Raw genomic sequence first — 16309 nt, 5'->3', positions numbered from 1 at the left:
TTTCTCCACGCGTTTACCAGCACTGACACACTGCATATTTCATTATTTTTTTTTTTTTACTATCTCCCCAATGTAAACTTCACAAGAGCAGGGACGCTTTGGTCCCTTTTGTTATAAAGTATCCCCTGGACCTCATAACAGTGCCTGGCATGTACTAGGGGTTCAATAAGTGTTTGCTAATGAAGAGATGCTGACTGCATGAGGCCCCGTATGGGCTGCATCACGTCCCCCAGGGAAACGCTGCTCACACCATTACCCCATTTCACAGATGAGGTAATCGAGGCTCAGAGAGGCTGAGTCCATAGCTAGCTAGTAAGAGGTGGAGACAGAATTCAAACCCAGGTCTCTGACTCCAGGGCTGTGTGCTTTCCTCTCTCCAAGTACACAACACTGGGAGAGTCTTGTCTCCAAGGCAGGCTGCATGAGATCAGACACGGAGAGAGCCTTTTTTTGTATCAGTCTGTACACCACAATATGGCTTAGGAAGGTCTTGGTGGTTAACAAGGCTCCCAAATAGGACCCAGAACATAGGTGCTCCATAAACATCTGGATGAATGAATGGATGGATGGATATGAATGAATGGATGGTTATGAATGAATCTGCACAGATGCGTGTGTGGGTGAATGGGTGATAAACGAATAGGTAGGTGGATGAATGGGTAGGTGGATAGATGAATGGATGGATGGATGGGTATATAGGTGATAAATGGATAGGTGGATGGATGAGTGAATGGGTGGATGGGTAGATGGATGGAAAATGAACAGATGGAAATGGTTGGATGGGTGGATAAATGGTCGGAAGGATGGATGGATGGGTGAGTGTGTAGATGGATGATAAATGGATAGGTAGGTAGATGGATGAGTGAATGTGTGGGTAGATGGATGGAAAATGAACAGATGGAAATGGTTGGATGGGTGGATAAATGGTTAGAAGAATGGATGGATGGGTGAGTGGGTGGACGGACGGGTAGATGGGTGATAAATGGATAGGTAGGTGGAAGAAGGAGTGAATGGGTGAACGGGTAGATGGATGGAAAATGAACAGATGAAAATGGTTGGATTGATGGTTGGATGGGTGATTGGATGGATGGATGGGTGGATGGGTGACAAATAGGTGGATGGGTGGATAGGTGAGTGGGTAGATGACTGGGTGGGCGGATGGATGGATGAGTTGGTGGATGGGTGGATGGATAGATGGATGGATGGATAGGTAGTTAGATGGGTGGGTGGATGAATGGGTGGGTAGATAAATGGGTGGGTGGATGGATAATAAATAGATAGGTAAGAACTTCGTAAGCCATGCTGTGGTGTACAGATCAATACATAAAAACCTCCCTCCCTGTCTGATCTCATTGGTGGATGGATGAGTGAATGGCTGGATGAATAAATGGGGGGGGGGGGGGTGGGTGGGTAAGTGGATGGAAAATGGACAGATGAGGCCAGGCACGGGGGCTCGCACCTGTAATCCCAGCACTTTGGGAGGCCGAGATGGGTGGATCACCTGAGGTCAGGAGTTCAAGACCAGCCTGACCAACATGGTGAAACCCCGTCTCTACTAAAAATACAAAATTAGCCAGGCATGGTGGCTCATGCCTGTAACCCCAGCTACTCGGGAAGCTAAGGCAGGAGAATCACTTGAACCCGGGAAGCAGAAGTTGCAGTGAGCAGAGATTGCACCATTGCACTCCAGCCTGGGCAACAGAGTGAAACTGCCTAAGAAAGAAAAGAAAAAAGAAAAAGAAAAGAAAAAAAGGAAAGGAAAGGAAAGGAAAGGGAAAGGAAAGGGAAAGGAAAGGGAAAGGAAAGGCAAAGGAAAGGCAAAGGAAAGGCAAAGGAAAGGGAAAGGAAAGGGAAAGGAAAGGGAAAGGAAAGGAAAGGGGAAAAGGAAAAAGGAAAGGAAAGGAAGAAAAGAAAGAAAATGGACAGATGGAGATGGCTGAATGGTTGGCTGGATGATTGGATGGTTGGATGGGTGGGTGGGTGGCAGGGTGGATGATTGGATGGTTGGATGGGTGGGTGGGTGGCAGGGTGGATGATTGGATGGTTGGATGGGTGGGTGGGTGGTTGGCTGGATGATTGGATGGTTGGATGGGTGGGTGGGTGTTTGGCTGGATGATTGGATGGTTGGATGGGTGGGTGGGTGGTTGGCTGGATGATTGGATGGTTGGATGGGTGGGTGGGTGGCGGGGTGGATGGATGATAAATGGATAGGTAGGTGGGTGGATGGATGGAAGATGGATGTGTGGGTGGGAGGCTGTGCAGATGGATGACGGGTGAGTATGTTGGCAGATGAGTGAATGGACAGAAGGACAGACAGAGGGCTGTACAGGAGGCTGCATGGGGGATGATGGCACAGAACGCAAACCTGAGAGGAAAAAAGGCGCTGACCCCGGCTTCCCTGCCACCCCAAGAAGCACAGCATGGGGCCAGAGCCACTCTTGTTTAATGGTGGCACAGCCTGCAGTCTGGTTCCTCCATCAGGGCACTGTGGGCATGGCCCTGAGGTGAGGGACAGGCCTGGGGTGGGGTGGGGGCCTGAGGCAGAAGCATGGGGGCTGACCCTCTGCCTGACATGGAGAGAGGACATTCAGAACCCTCCAGCCACAGATGGCCAGAAACTTTGGTTTGTGTTTGTTTTCAAGTTTCTGTCCTCAAGGAAGCTGTCCAGAAAGGGAGACGAAGGGACTGCTTCCTGAGGGAGCAGAGGGGCCAGAGCTGGGAGGAGCAACGCCAGCCGGAGACAATGCCCAGACAAAACTCACCAGCTCCAGGGCCACCCGTGGGAATGCAGCTGGGAGGAGGGTGCTGGAACAGGCTCCTCCCACCCCATGGGAGACCCAGAGTCTGACCCCAGGACCTTCCCAAGCCCTCAGGAAGGAGAAGCACGAGGAAGGGGCCCCAGGGGTGGGAATGAGATCGAGAGAGCAGCAGCAGGAAACAGAGAGAAACAGAGTGGGAGATGCACGGCGGGGACAGAGGAGACGCCACGGTGCCCACCCACCTCGGGGGAGAGAGGGAGTCAGTTCTGAGCCCCATCAGGTTCGTGCCCCACCCTAAGAGGAGATAATTCAGACCCCAGATCAGAGAACAAAGCCCCCAGAAGGGGCTGGGGTTGGAAGTCCGGTGGCCTTGGGACAGGGTGGCCCTGCCGAGGGTCAGCAGGGGCGAAAGCAGCAGAGCAGGGACAGAGCCTCAGTCCCACGAAACCTTGACAGGCGCGAACTTCCAGAGGTCTGGCTGGCCCATGTGCAGCAGGCCGCTGAAGGGCGAAGTACTCCACTGGAACGGGGGCACCTGGTCCCACGTGGGACCACTGGCCGCCAGCAGGCCCAGGATCCTGGCCAGCGACATGCTGGTCACCTGGGGACAGGGCAGAGCCGCAGCTGAGCAGGGGCCCTGGCCTGCCCCAATCCAGGCGCCCAGCCTCCTACCCTGACCTTGACCCCACAGCCCAATTCTGCACTGTCACTTTTTTTTTTTGAGTCTCTGCTCTGTCACCCAGCCTGGAGTGCAGTGACATGATCTCGGCTCACTGCAACCTCTGCCTCCCGGGTTCAAGCAATTCTCATGCCTCAGTCTCCTGAGTAGCTGGCATTACAGATGCCCGCCACCATGCCCGGCTAATTTTTGTATTATTAGTAGAGACGGGTTTTCACCATATGGGCCAGGCTGGTCTCAAACTCCTGACCTCAAGTGATCTGCCCACCTGGGCCTCCCAAAGTGCTGGGATTACAGGCATGAGCCACCATGCCCAGCCCATACTGTCACCTTTACTGTGACCCCAACCACAGCCCAATTCCGACTGTGATTCCTGCCCCGCCATCAGCTTTGCCCCAACCTGTCTCCTCCCCAAAACTGGTGATGGTGACTCCCCCCACCCACAGCCCTCAGGCCCCCAGCCTCCAGGCCCTAGGGAGGAGGCAGCACCTTCACGTCGATGCCCCCGTGGGAGCGCTGACGCAGGGCCTGAAAAGGGTAGGAGCCATTGGCCGGGTTGAGGTCAGAGCGGGCAGAGATAGCATTCTCCCCATTGGGCTGTGGGTCGCAGGCTTTGCAGAGTGACAGGGGGTCATGGAGGAAGTCATTGTACCTGGATGGGGAAAAGGAGGGAACATCAGTCATCCCAGGAAGGAGAGGTTAAGACAGGGGCCCAAATCCTCACGGGCAGCCCGGTTAACAGCCGCCAGCCTTCAGCCTGATGAGCCCCTCCCACCGCACATTGCCCCCGACAGTTCCTCTGCCTGGGGCCCGGACCCTTCACCTAAGTCACTCTGCCTCCATTATTCAGCTCTCTGCTCAGGCACCCATCCTCAGGGAAGAACTCCATGCCACCGCCCCAGCCAGGTGAGGCACCCGCTTGTCCCCGGATAGCCTCTCTTGGAACACAGCCATCTTTACACATTGACACCAGTGCAAGAACTTGATGGATTTCTGCACCACCCAAGAGACAGGACAGTGGGGCACAGGTTTTCTACCTGTTGTTTCTGGTACCAAGCATAGTGCCCAGCAGTACAGGTCACTCAGGAGATGTCTAGCATCCTCCCTTAGCTATGGGGACTGTGACAGGACCCAAGTGGAGCGCGGCCACCGAGCTGCTGCACTGGTGTCCAACGTCTGACCACCCCTGCTGGCCCTCTGGGGCTGGTGGCAAAGTTTGAATGAGTTGGTACAAAGAGCACATAGGAAGTTCTGTGTTCCTGCGGCCTCCCTCTCCCCAACCCACCACCCAACCAGCACCTACCTCATCAGCCTGACCATGGAGTCCAGGTCTTGTACCAGGGACTGGTTCCGCCGGAAGATCTGGGCCCGGGGGCTCCCGTCATAAGAAAACCAGTCCCCATACTGGGCCACCAGGGCCTGCAGCCCACTGGCATTGAACACAGTCTCGAAGGACCTGCTGGGGACAAGGACGGTCACCCATGACCCCCACTGGCCTCACTCAGCCAAGGTTGTGGCCAGGGAGGGGAGGGGCAGTCACACCAGGACATTATCACTTACAACTATGACATTCAGACAGGGCGTAGTGGCTCATGCCTGTAATCCCAACACTTTGGGAGTCCAAGGGGGGCAGATAACCTGAGGTCAGGAGTTCAAGACTAGCCTGGTCAACATGGTGAAACCCCATCTCCACTAAAAATACAAAAATCAGCCAGGCACGGTGGTATGTGCCTGTAATCCCAGCTACTCGGGAGGCTAAGGTAGGTGACTCACTTGAACCCGGAAGGCAGAGGTTGCAGTGAGCCGAGATTGCACCATTGCACTCCAGCCTGGGCAACAGAGCGAGACTCTGTCTCAAAAAAAAAAAAAAAAAACTATGCCATTTGGGATAACAATAATGTCTTTCTATTTGTGCTGGGGGGTGGCTTGGTGGAGTGGCCGAGCTTGGGTTCTGGGGCCCAAAAGACATGGCTTCAAATCGTGCCTTCAGTCTGGGTGCAGTGGCTTACACCTGTAATCCCAGCACTTGGGGAGGCCAAGGCAGGTGGATAACTTGAGTCAGGAGTTTGAGACTAGCCTGGCCAACATGGTGAAACCCTGTCTCTACTGAAAATAGAAAAATTAGCCAAGCATGGTGGCTGGCGACTGTAAGCCCAGCTACTCAGGAGGCTGAGGCAGGAGAATTGTTTGAGCCCAGGAGGCGGAGGTTGCAGTGAGCTAAGATTGTGCCATTGCACTCCAGCCTGGGTGACAGGGTGAGACTCTGTCTCAAAACAAAAAACAAATCCTGCCTTCACCATTCGCCAACAGGGGAAACTTGGGAAAGTGAGGTACTTTCTCAGGGCCTCAGTTTCATCATCTGTGAGATGGGAACAGGAACTCTAGTGACCACATGTGGCAGTTTTAAGAGTCAAATGAGAAAATGCAGGTAACGTAAGTAAGCCTCAGGAGGTGACGGCTGTACAGCCCAGTAAGGCAGATCCAGTCACAGACCCTGGCAGGGGTCAGTCCCTGAGCCTGGCCATCCCACACCACCTTGCTCTGGGTGTTAGAACCAGAGGTCACATGGACGCTGACCTAAGCCACGCAACTACACTGCCAAACTGTCTGGGCTCTCCTGGCCAGAAGAGGGGGTAGGCTGGGATTCTTCGTTCTGTGGGTTTAAAAATATTGCCTAAGAAGGAGCTGGGCAAGGAGTAAGGTGGATGCCCTGGAGGGTGACGGGGAGCGGGGTGAGAAGGCACGCACGGTATGTTGTAGCTGGCCCAGTAGGTCTTCTGGTAGAGTTCCGAGGTCTTGTCAGCCACCACCACCATGCCGCTGAGACCGAGAAGAGAGATGGGGTGGAGGTGATCAGAAAAGGGGCTCCTGTGGGCACTGCCCTGCTCGGGGAGCCCTGATGGCTCCCCATTGGCTGGGGGAAGGATTAAGTCTTGAACTTCAGCCCCCACCAGGGACACCTTCTCTTCCAACCACAACCTCCTGAGATCGTTCCCTTACTGCACAGTGCCAGCATGGCTCTGGGCCTTCACCCTGGCAGTCCCCTCTGCCCCGAGCCCCCACCCCTCCCTCCCAGGATACGCACGGGATCTGCTCCAGGATGGTGAGCACCCGGCTCCCGGGGCTGGGCCCACCCGGGATGAACGCCTTGTAGTCCACAATCATCCACTGGTTGTTATACCTGCTGGGCAGGGGGAAGGAGGATTGAACGGAGCCTGGGGCCACCTCCCCAGCTCTCCCTGCCCCACAGTGTCCCACTCAGCTAGGTATCACAGGAAGTGGGCCTGGGGGTGTCTGGCCATTCAACTGACACCTTGACACTGCAGCATGACCAGGTATCCACAAACTCCTCTCTCGTCATGCTGCTTGACTGTTCCAGAATATTCTATGGCTCCCTAGGTCAGCTGCTCTGCCGGATGCTGTAAGACCTGCACTGCCCAGTTCCAGTGTCTCTGGCTCACAGGCCCTGCCACCCACCCACGTCCACCTCCTCAAACAGCCCTCCCCAATGTCCCCTTGAGAGTCTTCAGGTTCCAAGTGCTCTTCCTGTACTGCCACGAAGGCACTCCTTCCTAGGCTGAGGAGCCTGCAGGGGAGGGGCAAATCCTTTCCTTTCCTAGCCTCAGTCTCCCCATGTATGAAACAAAGGAGGGCGTGGGGTGTGTGGCCTGGGTGCCACATCTGGTCCCTGGGGGTCTGAGTGTTAAAGGGGAGGTTGGTCTATTTCTTGGTGCAGGGGAAGCCACAGGGCCAGAAGCCCACTCACGTGCCGCTGTTGAACCTCTTGAAGATGTCTGCCCAGGTGGCCCCATCCAAGGCCAGGCGGTTGGCCACAATGTTGCGTACCCACTCCAGCACACAGCCCCTGGGCCGCACATACTTCCACAGGGTTGGGTTCTTGTTGCCAATGGTGGTCTCCAGTGTTACCTGTGGGAAGGTCAAGGGGACCGTTGCAGAGCCTAGGCATGCTGCCACCAAGTGGCAGTACTTCATCAGTCATGGCTCATAATTTTTTTTTTTGAGATGGAGTCTCACCCTTGCCTAGGCTGGAGTGCCATGGCAATGGCATGGAGTGCCATCCTAGTTACTAGGGAAGCTGAGGCATGAAAATTGCTTGAACCTGGGAGACGGAGGTTGTAGTGGGCTGAGATTGTGCCACTGCACTCCAGCCTGGGCAACAGAGAGCCTATCTAAAACAAAAAACAAAAAACAACAAAAAAAACCCCACAAAAAACAACAGCAAAAAACCCCACCATCACCAACAACAACAAAAAGCTGAAAACAGCTAAAAGATAGCATATCTATAAATGTGATTTTTTTTTTTCTCTTTAAAGAGGAAAAAAAGGGCTGGGCACAGTGGCTCGGGCCTGTAATCCCAGCACTTTGGGAGGCCAAGAGGGGCAGAATGCTTGAGCCCAAGAGGTCGAGACCAGCCCGGGCAACACGGCAAAACCCGTCTCTACAAAAAATAAAAAAATTAGCCAGGCATGGTGGCAGGCACCTATAGTCCCAGCTACTTGGGAGGCTGAGATGGGAGGATCACTTGAGGCCGGGGAGATAGAGGCTGCAGCGAGCTGTGATCATGCCACTGCACTCAGGCCTGCATGACAGTGTGAGATCCTATCTCTGAAAAAAAAAAAAAATCCTGAAATTTGGTATTTCCTTTCACTGTTAACTGACACACCACAATGGTATTAGCAGTCACTGGGACTGTCACTATCAGAAATCACAGATGTTTTTCCATCAGATTACAAGGCTGTACATACCTTAAAGTATCATGCATGCACCTTGCTTCTTCTAACTTACGGTATTTATCACACCTGCTATGGATCTTATTATTCAGTGTGTTAATAAAGCAGCACATATATACTAAAAGTTTACTTATGTTTTGATAACTATATTTCACTGTAATTGGTTTCCTCCATAATCCTACACATTTTGGTTTATGCATCTAAAAATACTACTCTGCCAGGCACAGTGGCTCACACCTATCATCGCAGCACTTTGGGAAGCTGAGGCAGGAGGATCTCCTGAACCCAGGAATTCGAGAATGGCCTGGGAAATATAGTGAGACCTCATCTCTACAAGAAATTTAAAAATTAGCTGCGCATGGTGGCATGTGCCTATAGTCCCAGCTACTCAGGAGGCTGAGGTGGGAGGATCGCTTGAACCCAGGAGGTGGGAGGTTGCAGTGAGCTGTGATCACACCACTGCATTCCAGCCTGAGTGACAGAGCGAGATCCTATCTCTATGAAAAAAGTTAATAATAAAAATTAAAACACTATTCTGAGAAGAGGGTCACCAGCTTCCTGGACTGCCCAAGGGGTTTATGGCACAAAAACAGTTAGGGACCCTGATGGAAGGGAAGTTTCCTGCCTGGACCTTTTCCTGGTAATCAGGTGCAACCATTTCATGTGTCCCTCCCCAGTTGCCTCAGTCCCCTTCCCCACCTGGGCCACAGCATGGGGGTTACCTCACCCACTGCCTGGCCCTCTCTTGCCTCGTTCCACACTCAGAGAAAAGCAAGGGATCAGACAAGAAGAAGAGTCCCTGCCCCTCCCATCCCCGCAGGGAGCTGGCGTTCTCTGTGCTAAGGGTGTTTTTTAGAGTGATGTTTTTTCTCCTCTGTAGCGTTGCCCTGGAGATCAAAGGGTTCACTTTCTCAGCGAGGAGTGCCAGGGACAGATTTCTAAACAAGTCTGGACCCCAGCCAGGAAAAAAGATGAAAACAACACACTGTAAACAGCCTCTATTCAGCAAACCTGGTCAGGTCAGAGGGGCTCTGAGGAAAGCAAGAGGGAGGCGGGAGGAGAGAGAAGCGTTGGGGATGCGGGGGCACAGCCATCCTGAATACACAAAAACAAGTGAGGTCACTGAGGTCAGGGATAGTCCCAAACATCCCCAAGTCCAGCCTTTCCTGACAACCAGAGTTACATGCAGAGTCCCAGGCCATCTGCAGGTTTTGGGGGCCCTGTGCGGGGCCTGGGGGTCTACATTTAAACACGCCCTTGTGGTGGTCCAAGTCCCCAGAGCAGGGGAAGGGTGAGTCTGGGCTCTGAAAGGCAGGTGGGGCAGCGTCCACCTGGTCCTCCGCTGCACCCCTGGCTCCTACATGGCACCCAGCACTGGGCTGCAGCCTGGTCCCCACTTGCTGTAGGAATCAATCCTGCCGGCTCAGAGCCGCTGTGTGACAAACACCCCAGGAACGGAGGAGACGAGAGAAGGGGACTCACCAGCCCGCTGCCCAGGATGTAGAAGTCGTCGCAGGAGAAGATGGTGCCGGGGTAGGAGGAGAAGACCAGTTTGTTGCCGGGAACCAGCGGGGAGTCCCCTGTGCGGGGAGAGCGAGCCAGGGATGCTGATCAGACAGGCCCAGGTGGAGGCCCCTGCACCCTACCTAACAAGACTCAGGTCTCAAGGTGGGGCACAGGCAGGCCTCTGACGAAGCCCCCACTGTGTCCTTTTTGACATTTAGCAACTGAGGTCACCGGGCATAGAAAAGTGCATATGTGTGCAAGTAAAAATAAAAGCCAGTAGCAAACTTCTATGGCTGGCCCTCCACGTCCTTGGGTTCCACAGCCTTGGATTCAATTGACTGAGGACCAAAAATACTAAGAAAAAAACATGATTAAAAAGAAAAACACTAAAAGAGAATATAAATTTTTAAAATACAGTATAGCAACTATTAACATAGCATTTACATTGTATTAGGTATTATAAGTAGAGATTATAGGATATGGAGGATATGCATAGGTTATAGGTAAACAGTCGGCCGTGTTACAGAAGAGACCTGAGCTTCCACAAGGGCTCCTGGAGCCAACTCCCTCCCCAAAACTGAGGGACAACTCTGTGTGTGTGCATATGTGCGTGTGTGTTAAATATATACAGTCAGATACACAAACAGGTATTTTGTTCACTGGACTCTTTTTTTTTTTGAGACAGAGTTTCGCTCTCATTGCCCAGGCTGGAGTGCAGTGGGGCGATCTCAGCTCACTGCAACCTCCACTTCCCAGTTGTAAGTGCTTTTCCTGCCTCAACCTCCCAAGTAGCTGCGATTACAGGCCCACCCCCTGCAGGTACCCTCACTCCTGCCCTAGAATTCCTTCTACCTGAAGCCTATCCCTTGACAAGTACTAGTCTGGTTTTACGCACTGTCTCCGGCAGGACTACCGTGACCTCACGCTTATGCTGGAAGCTTATTACCCCTGTGATCTTGTAAATTGACTCCTTACAACCGCCCTGCATATGGGGGTAGGGAATTATCATCTCCACTTTGCAGATAAGGAAATCTGAGACTCAGAAAGGCTAAGTAACTTAGCAGAGGCCAAACAGTTAAATAGCTGAACAGGGATTTACCCAGGCCTCTTCCCTCCAGTGCTCCAGACTTCTGTGTGTAGCTCTCTGAATTATCCTTTGTGTGATTTTTTTGGTTTGTTTTTTTTCTTTTTTTTTTTTTTTTTGAGAGAGTCTTGCTCTGTTGCCCAGGCTAGAGTGCAGTGGGGGGATCTTGGCTCACTGCAACCTCTGCCTCCTGGGTTCAAGTGATTCTCTTGCCTCAGCCTCCTGAGTAGCTGCAATTACAGGCATCCACCATCATGTCCAGCTAATTTTTATATTTTTAGTAGAGACAGGGTTTTACAATGTTGGCCAGGCTGGTCTCGAACTCTGACCTCAAGTGACCCACCAGCCTCGGCCTCCCAAAGTGCTGCAATTGTAGGCATGAGCCACGGCATCCAGCCTGAATTATCTATTCTATATTAAGTCTTTGCACTTTAAAAGAAAGGGACCACTACGCTGGGCACGGTGGCTCACGCCTGTAATCCCAGCACTCTGGAAGGCCAAGGTCAGGGGGCCAGGAGTTTGAGACCAGCCTCACCAATATGGTGAAACCCCATATCATAGCCAGGCAGGGGGGTGCATGCCTGTAGTCCCAGCTACTCAGGAGGCTGAGGTGGGAGAGTAGCTTAAACCTGGGAGGTGGAGGTTGAAGTGAGCCAAGATTGTATCACTGAACTCCAGCCTGGGCAACAGAGTAAGACTCTGTCTCAATAAAAAAAAAAAAAAAAAAAAGAAGAAGAAAAGAAAAGAAAAGAAAAGGAAAAAAGCACAGTGGGACCCAGCGCAGTGGCTCACATCTGAAATCCCAGTGCTTTGGGAGACTGAGGCAGGACTATCACCTGAGGCTAGAAGTTTGTGACTATCCTGGGTAGCACAGCGAGACCCTATCTCAAAATCAATAAATAATTTGAAAAACAAAACACGTGGTGGACCAAAAGGCAGTACCAGCAACTCTCCAAGGCAGCCTAGTGGTCATAAGAAGGAAGTTGCAAATAATTCGCATGGTATAATCTTAACTATGCTTTTAAAAAAACTCAGCAAACATTTTAGAGCAGTGAAACTACTCTGTATAATATTACAATGATGGGTATAGCACCCCATTCCATGCATGAGGCCCACCCTTGCAAAATTTTTTGTTTTTTTAAGACGGAGGCCCACTCGGTTGCCCAGGTTGGAGTACAGTGGCACCATCTTGGTTCACTGCAACCTCTGCCTTCACAGTTCAAGCAATTCTGGGGCCTCAGCCTCCCGAGTAGCTGGGATTACAGGTGTGCGCCACCACACCGAGCTAATTTTTGTATTTTTAGTAGAGATGGGGTTTCACCATGTTGGCCAGGCTGGTCTTGAACTCCTGGCCTCAAGTGATCTACCTGCCTCAGCCTCCCAAAGTGCTGGGTTTACAGGCATGAGCCATTGTGCCAGGCAAGGTACCTTTTTTAAAGTCTAGGAGAAAACATAACCAAATGTTCGCAGAAATTTTCTCTTTCGGGTTGCGGAGTGTTCGAGTGATTTTCATTGTGAGAGTGTTTTGGTGGATTCTCCAATGTTCTATAACATACCTGTATGACTTACGCAGTTTTTAAAAGCTATTAAAATTTTAATGGGTAAACAGCAATGAGAATGATAGACCTACAGCTACACACAGTAATACAGATGAATCTCACAGACATGCAGAACAAATGAGCACACACTACACAATTCCGTTCACATGACATTCAAAACCAGGCAAACCTAACCTACACTGTGAGAAATCAGGACAGGCAGTTGGATCCCTTGACGTCAGCTGTTCAAGACCAGCCTGGCCAACATGGTGAAACCCCATTTCTACTAAAAATACAAAACTTAGCTGGGTGTGGTGGTGTGTGCCTGTAACCCCAGCTACTCAGGAAGCTGAGGCAGAAGAATTGCTTGAACCCAGGAGGTGGAGGTTGCAGTGAGCCGAGATTGCACTACTGCCCTCTAGTCTGGGTGACAGAGCAAGACTCTGTTTCAAAAAAAAAAAAAAAAAAAACAGAAATCAGGATAGAGATGATGCTGGGGTGGGGTGTGTCTGGAAACGGATACGAGAGAAGCTTCTAGGGGCAGGGAATGTTCTGTTTCTCCAGATGGATGCTATATACAGGTGTTCCATATGCAAGAAATTCAAGTTGGACACTTACGGTGTACACGATTTCCTGTATAAATGTCAATTTAGAGTTTACTTAAATTTCAACGAATGGACATTAGGTTGTTACCAAACCACTGTGACAGCAGACTTGCTTATACACACTCCCCATGCAGAAGCTGAAATGTCTCTCTAGGGACAGACTGGAGTCGGAGAATTGCTGGATCACTGGAGTGACAGATTTTGAAATTTATTAGATGCCAGCTGGATTCTTCTTAAAAGTACCTGTGCCAATGCATACTCCCATTAGCAATGAATAAGGCTGGACACTTCCCCACCTCCTGGTCCCATCAAGTTTTTACATTTGGCTAAGAAGGAGGTACTGCAAACATTTGGCAGTGGTATCCCTGGGGTTGATGCTGGGGCCTGGGATGAAGGATATGGCACTATAGAGGACTTTGACCTTGACTGTAAACTATTTTTTTCTTTATTAGAGACAAGGTCTTGCACTGTCACCCAGGCTGGGGTGTCATGGCGTGATCACTGTTCCCTGCAGCCTCGACCTCCTGGGCTCAAGCAATCCTCCTGCTTCAAACTCCCAAGGCGCTGGGATTACAGGGATGGGCCACTGTGCCCAGCCAGTTTTCACATTTAACAGGAAGAATGCATTCATGCACTCTTTGTAATTGGTTGTTTGCAAAAACAGCTCTAATTCTTCCCATGCCTGCATCCAAGCCATGTGCAATGTGACTCTGCAGTTCCTCACAGCAAATGGTGGAGCCTTTTCTCCCATCTCTGGAGTCTGGGCTGGCCACCTGACTTGATTTGGGTAAAGAATGCTGTGTCAGCCAGGCACGGTGGCTCACATCTTTAATCCCAGTACTTTAGGAGGCCGAGGTGGCTGTATCACCTGAGGTCAGGAGTTCAAGACCAGCCTGGCCAACATGGCAAAACCCCATCTCTACTAAAAATACAAAAATTAGCCGGACACAGTGGCACGTTTCTATAATCCCAGCTACTTGGGAGGCTGAGGCAGAGAATCACTTGAACGTGGGAGGCAGAGGTCACAGTGAGCTGAGATTGTGCCACTGCACTCCAGCCTAGGTGACAGAGCAAGACTCTGTCTCAAAAATAATAATAATAATAATAATAATAATAATACTGTGTCAAGCCAGGTGTGGTGGCTCACACCTGTAATCCAAGTACTTTGAGAGGCCAAAGTGGGCAGATCACTTGAGGTCAAGAGTTCAAGACCAGCCTGGCCAATATGGGAAAACTCTGTTTCTACTAAAAATACAAAAATTAGCTGGGCATGGTGATGCACGCCTGTAGTCCCAGCTACTCAAGAGGCTGAGGCAGAAGAATTGCCTGAACCCTGGAGGCAGAGGTTGCAGTTAGTTGAGATCACGCCATTGCACCCCAGCCTGGGCACCAGAGCAAGATTCTGTCTCAAAATGAAAAGAAAAGAATGCTGTGTCAGTTTCACCAAGGCCTCAAGAGGCCTTCACCACATCCTGCCCCGATGCTACATGAACAGGCCTGTGCTCACCTGCTGATGATGAAAGACCACATAGCCCGGCTGTCCCCATCACCCTGGCTGACAATCAACCCCAGGCAGGAGAAGAGGCCATCCCAAGCCAGCCAGCCCACCCCAGCTGACCTGCCAGCAGACTGCAGATGCATCAGTGAGCCTAGCCCAAGATCAGCCCGGCCCAGCCCAGAAAACCAAAACCACCCTGCTGACCCATAGAGGTAGTAGCAAAAAAAATACACAGTGGTTATTTAAGCTGCTGTTGTTTAAAATGTTGGGGTAACTTGGTAAGCAGCAATAGGTAAAATAAAAAAGGCAATAAACATGTAAAACAAGATGAACTGGTTGGGGGTTGGGTGCAGTGGCTCACATAAGTAATCCCAGTACTTTGGGAGGCCAAGTCAGGAGGATCACTTGAGCCCAGGAGTTTGAGACAAGCCTGGGCGATATAGTGAGCCTCCATCTCTAAAAATAAAAAAATTAGCTGAGTGTGGTGCTACACACTTGTAGTTCCAGATACTTGGGAGGCTGAGGCAGGAGGATAACCTGAGCCTGGGAAGTCAAGGCTGCAGTGAGCCACGACTGCCACTGCACTCCAGCCTGGGCAACAGAGCAAGACCCTGACTCAAAAAGAAAAACAACAAAAACAAGATGAACTCTTGGAACGTCCCTACAGTGACTCTGTATGTTGGGAGGGTTTCCAAGGCCCACAACTCCTAGGACCACTCCCCACGTGCGTGCCCACCCACTCGTTCATCACCCAGACACACCCACACCCACCTACCCTGGGGGCCTTCCCGGAACTGGAGCCAGTACTTCTTGATGACACGCAGCATGTGCTGGTAGTTGTTCCAGGTATTGTGGGCAACCAGGAGGTCACTCTGGCCAGGGAGCAGCTTGATGAGAGCGGAGCAGGAGCCGGAGCCCAGAGAAGGTTTGATCTTGGTCTTGTTCAGGGCCAGCTCCAGGTCTTCCAGGTCCCCAGAGAGCTGTAGCAGGCTGAGGAGGGCCAGGGCACCAGAGGGTTACCATGCCTGCTGTTTTGTACCCATTTTGCAGAGGAGAAAGCTGAGGCTCTAGGAGGTCAGCTGACTGCTCCAAGGCCACAGAGCCAGGCAGTGGCAGGGTTGACGCTGGAACCCAGGTCTGTCCGACTATGAGTGTGTGGCCCTTCTTCCCACCCTGTCCACTCTGGGGGGGGCACTTACAGGAACCCCAAGGGTTTGATGGTAAACTTCCCAGCTGGGAAGCTCACACGGCCTTCGTAGCTGTCCTCCAGGCCTTTCAGCTGCAGGAGGGTCAGCCGCACCTAGGGGAGGGGGCAGGGGCAGAGGGAGGGTGAGGCCTCTCCTCCAGGCTCACACCTTCTCCTTCAATGGGAGGGGCTCTGGCCTGGGGGTTCAGACAGAGCAGGAGGCCCAGGGGTACCCTCCAGACTCCAGCCAGCCTTGACTGCCCCAAACTACCACCCACCCCTCCATGATGAGCACTCTCCTGCTTTCAAGAAATTAACTCTATGTCTCTGCCCTGTGTTAACCCCAAATCAGCCCCACTTAAGAGCCTAGTTTAAAAGTCATCTCTTCTAGGACGCCTCCAAGCCTAGCCTGGCCTCTTGCCAACTGCTCCTGTTCTGAGTTCAGTACTGACTGTATTGCTGCCTCGGGTACCTGTCTCATGCATCTGACTTCTCCCCATTGTCATTCTTTTGCCTCAACACCCTATAACCATGAAGTACTATCATTGTGGCCCTCATGGGGCCTTGGTCAGGTACACTGAGCACTTAGTAAGCATCTGCAAGATGGATGGGTGGGTTGTTGGATGGATGGGTGGGTAGATGGATGGATGGATGGATGGGTAGGTGGGTGGGTTGACAGGCGGGAGGTGGATGAGTGGGTGGG

General features: G+C 51.8%; 1 protein-coding gene across 2 annotated transcripts in view; it reads right to left on the bottom strand.

The window, feature by feature from the left end:
* Positions 1 to 37: 37 nt before the first annotated feature.
* PLBD2 (phospholipase B domain containing 2) overlaps positions 38 to 16309 on the bottom strand; it is a 29699-nt gene continuing 13427 nt past the window's right edge. The window contains exons 4-12 of one of the 2 annotated variants that reach the window (XM_073021140.1): positions 15620 to 15720; positions 15196 to 15410; positions 9672 to 9769; positions 7205 to 7365; positions 6524 to 6622; positions 6187 to 6258; positions 4742 to 4894; positions 3928 to 4090; positions 38 to 3360 (exon numbers count right to left, since the gene is read on the bottom strand). In XM_073021140.1, coding sequence (XP_072877241.1) covers positions 3193 to 3360; positions 3928 to 4090; positions 4742 to 4894; positions 6187 to 6258; positions 6524 to 6622; positions 7205 to 7365; positions 9672 to 9769; positions 15196 to 15410; positions 15620 to 15720 — 1230 coding nt within the window. In that variant the 3' untranslated portion in view covers positions 38 to 3192. The remainder of the gene's footprint in view (positions 3361 to 3927; positions 4091 to 4741; positions 4895 to 6186; positions 6259 to 6523; positions 6623 to 7204; positions 7366 to 9671; positions 9770 to 15195; positions 15411 to 15619; positions 15721 to 16309) is intronic. The other variant, XM_073021141.1, reaches the window with a different exon arrangement.

The sequence above is a fragment of the Chlorocebus sabaeus genome, chromosome 11 (assembly GCF_047675955.1).
Source record: "Chlorocebus sabaeus isolate Y175 chromosome 11, mChlSab1.0.hap1, whole genome shotgun sequence".
NCBI lineage: Eukaryota > Metazoa > Chordata > Mammalia > Primates > Cercopithecidae > Chlorocebus > Chlorocebus sabaeus.
Note: the sequence above shows the minus strand (reverse complement) of the source record. Positions and strands in the feature narration are given on the sequence as shown.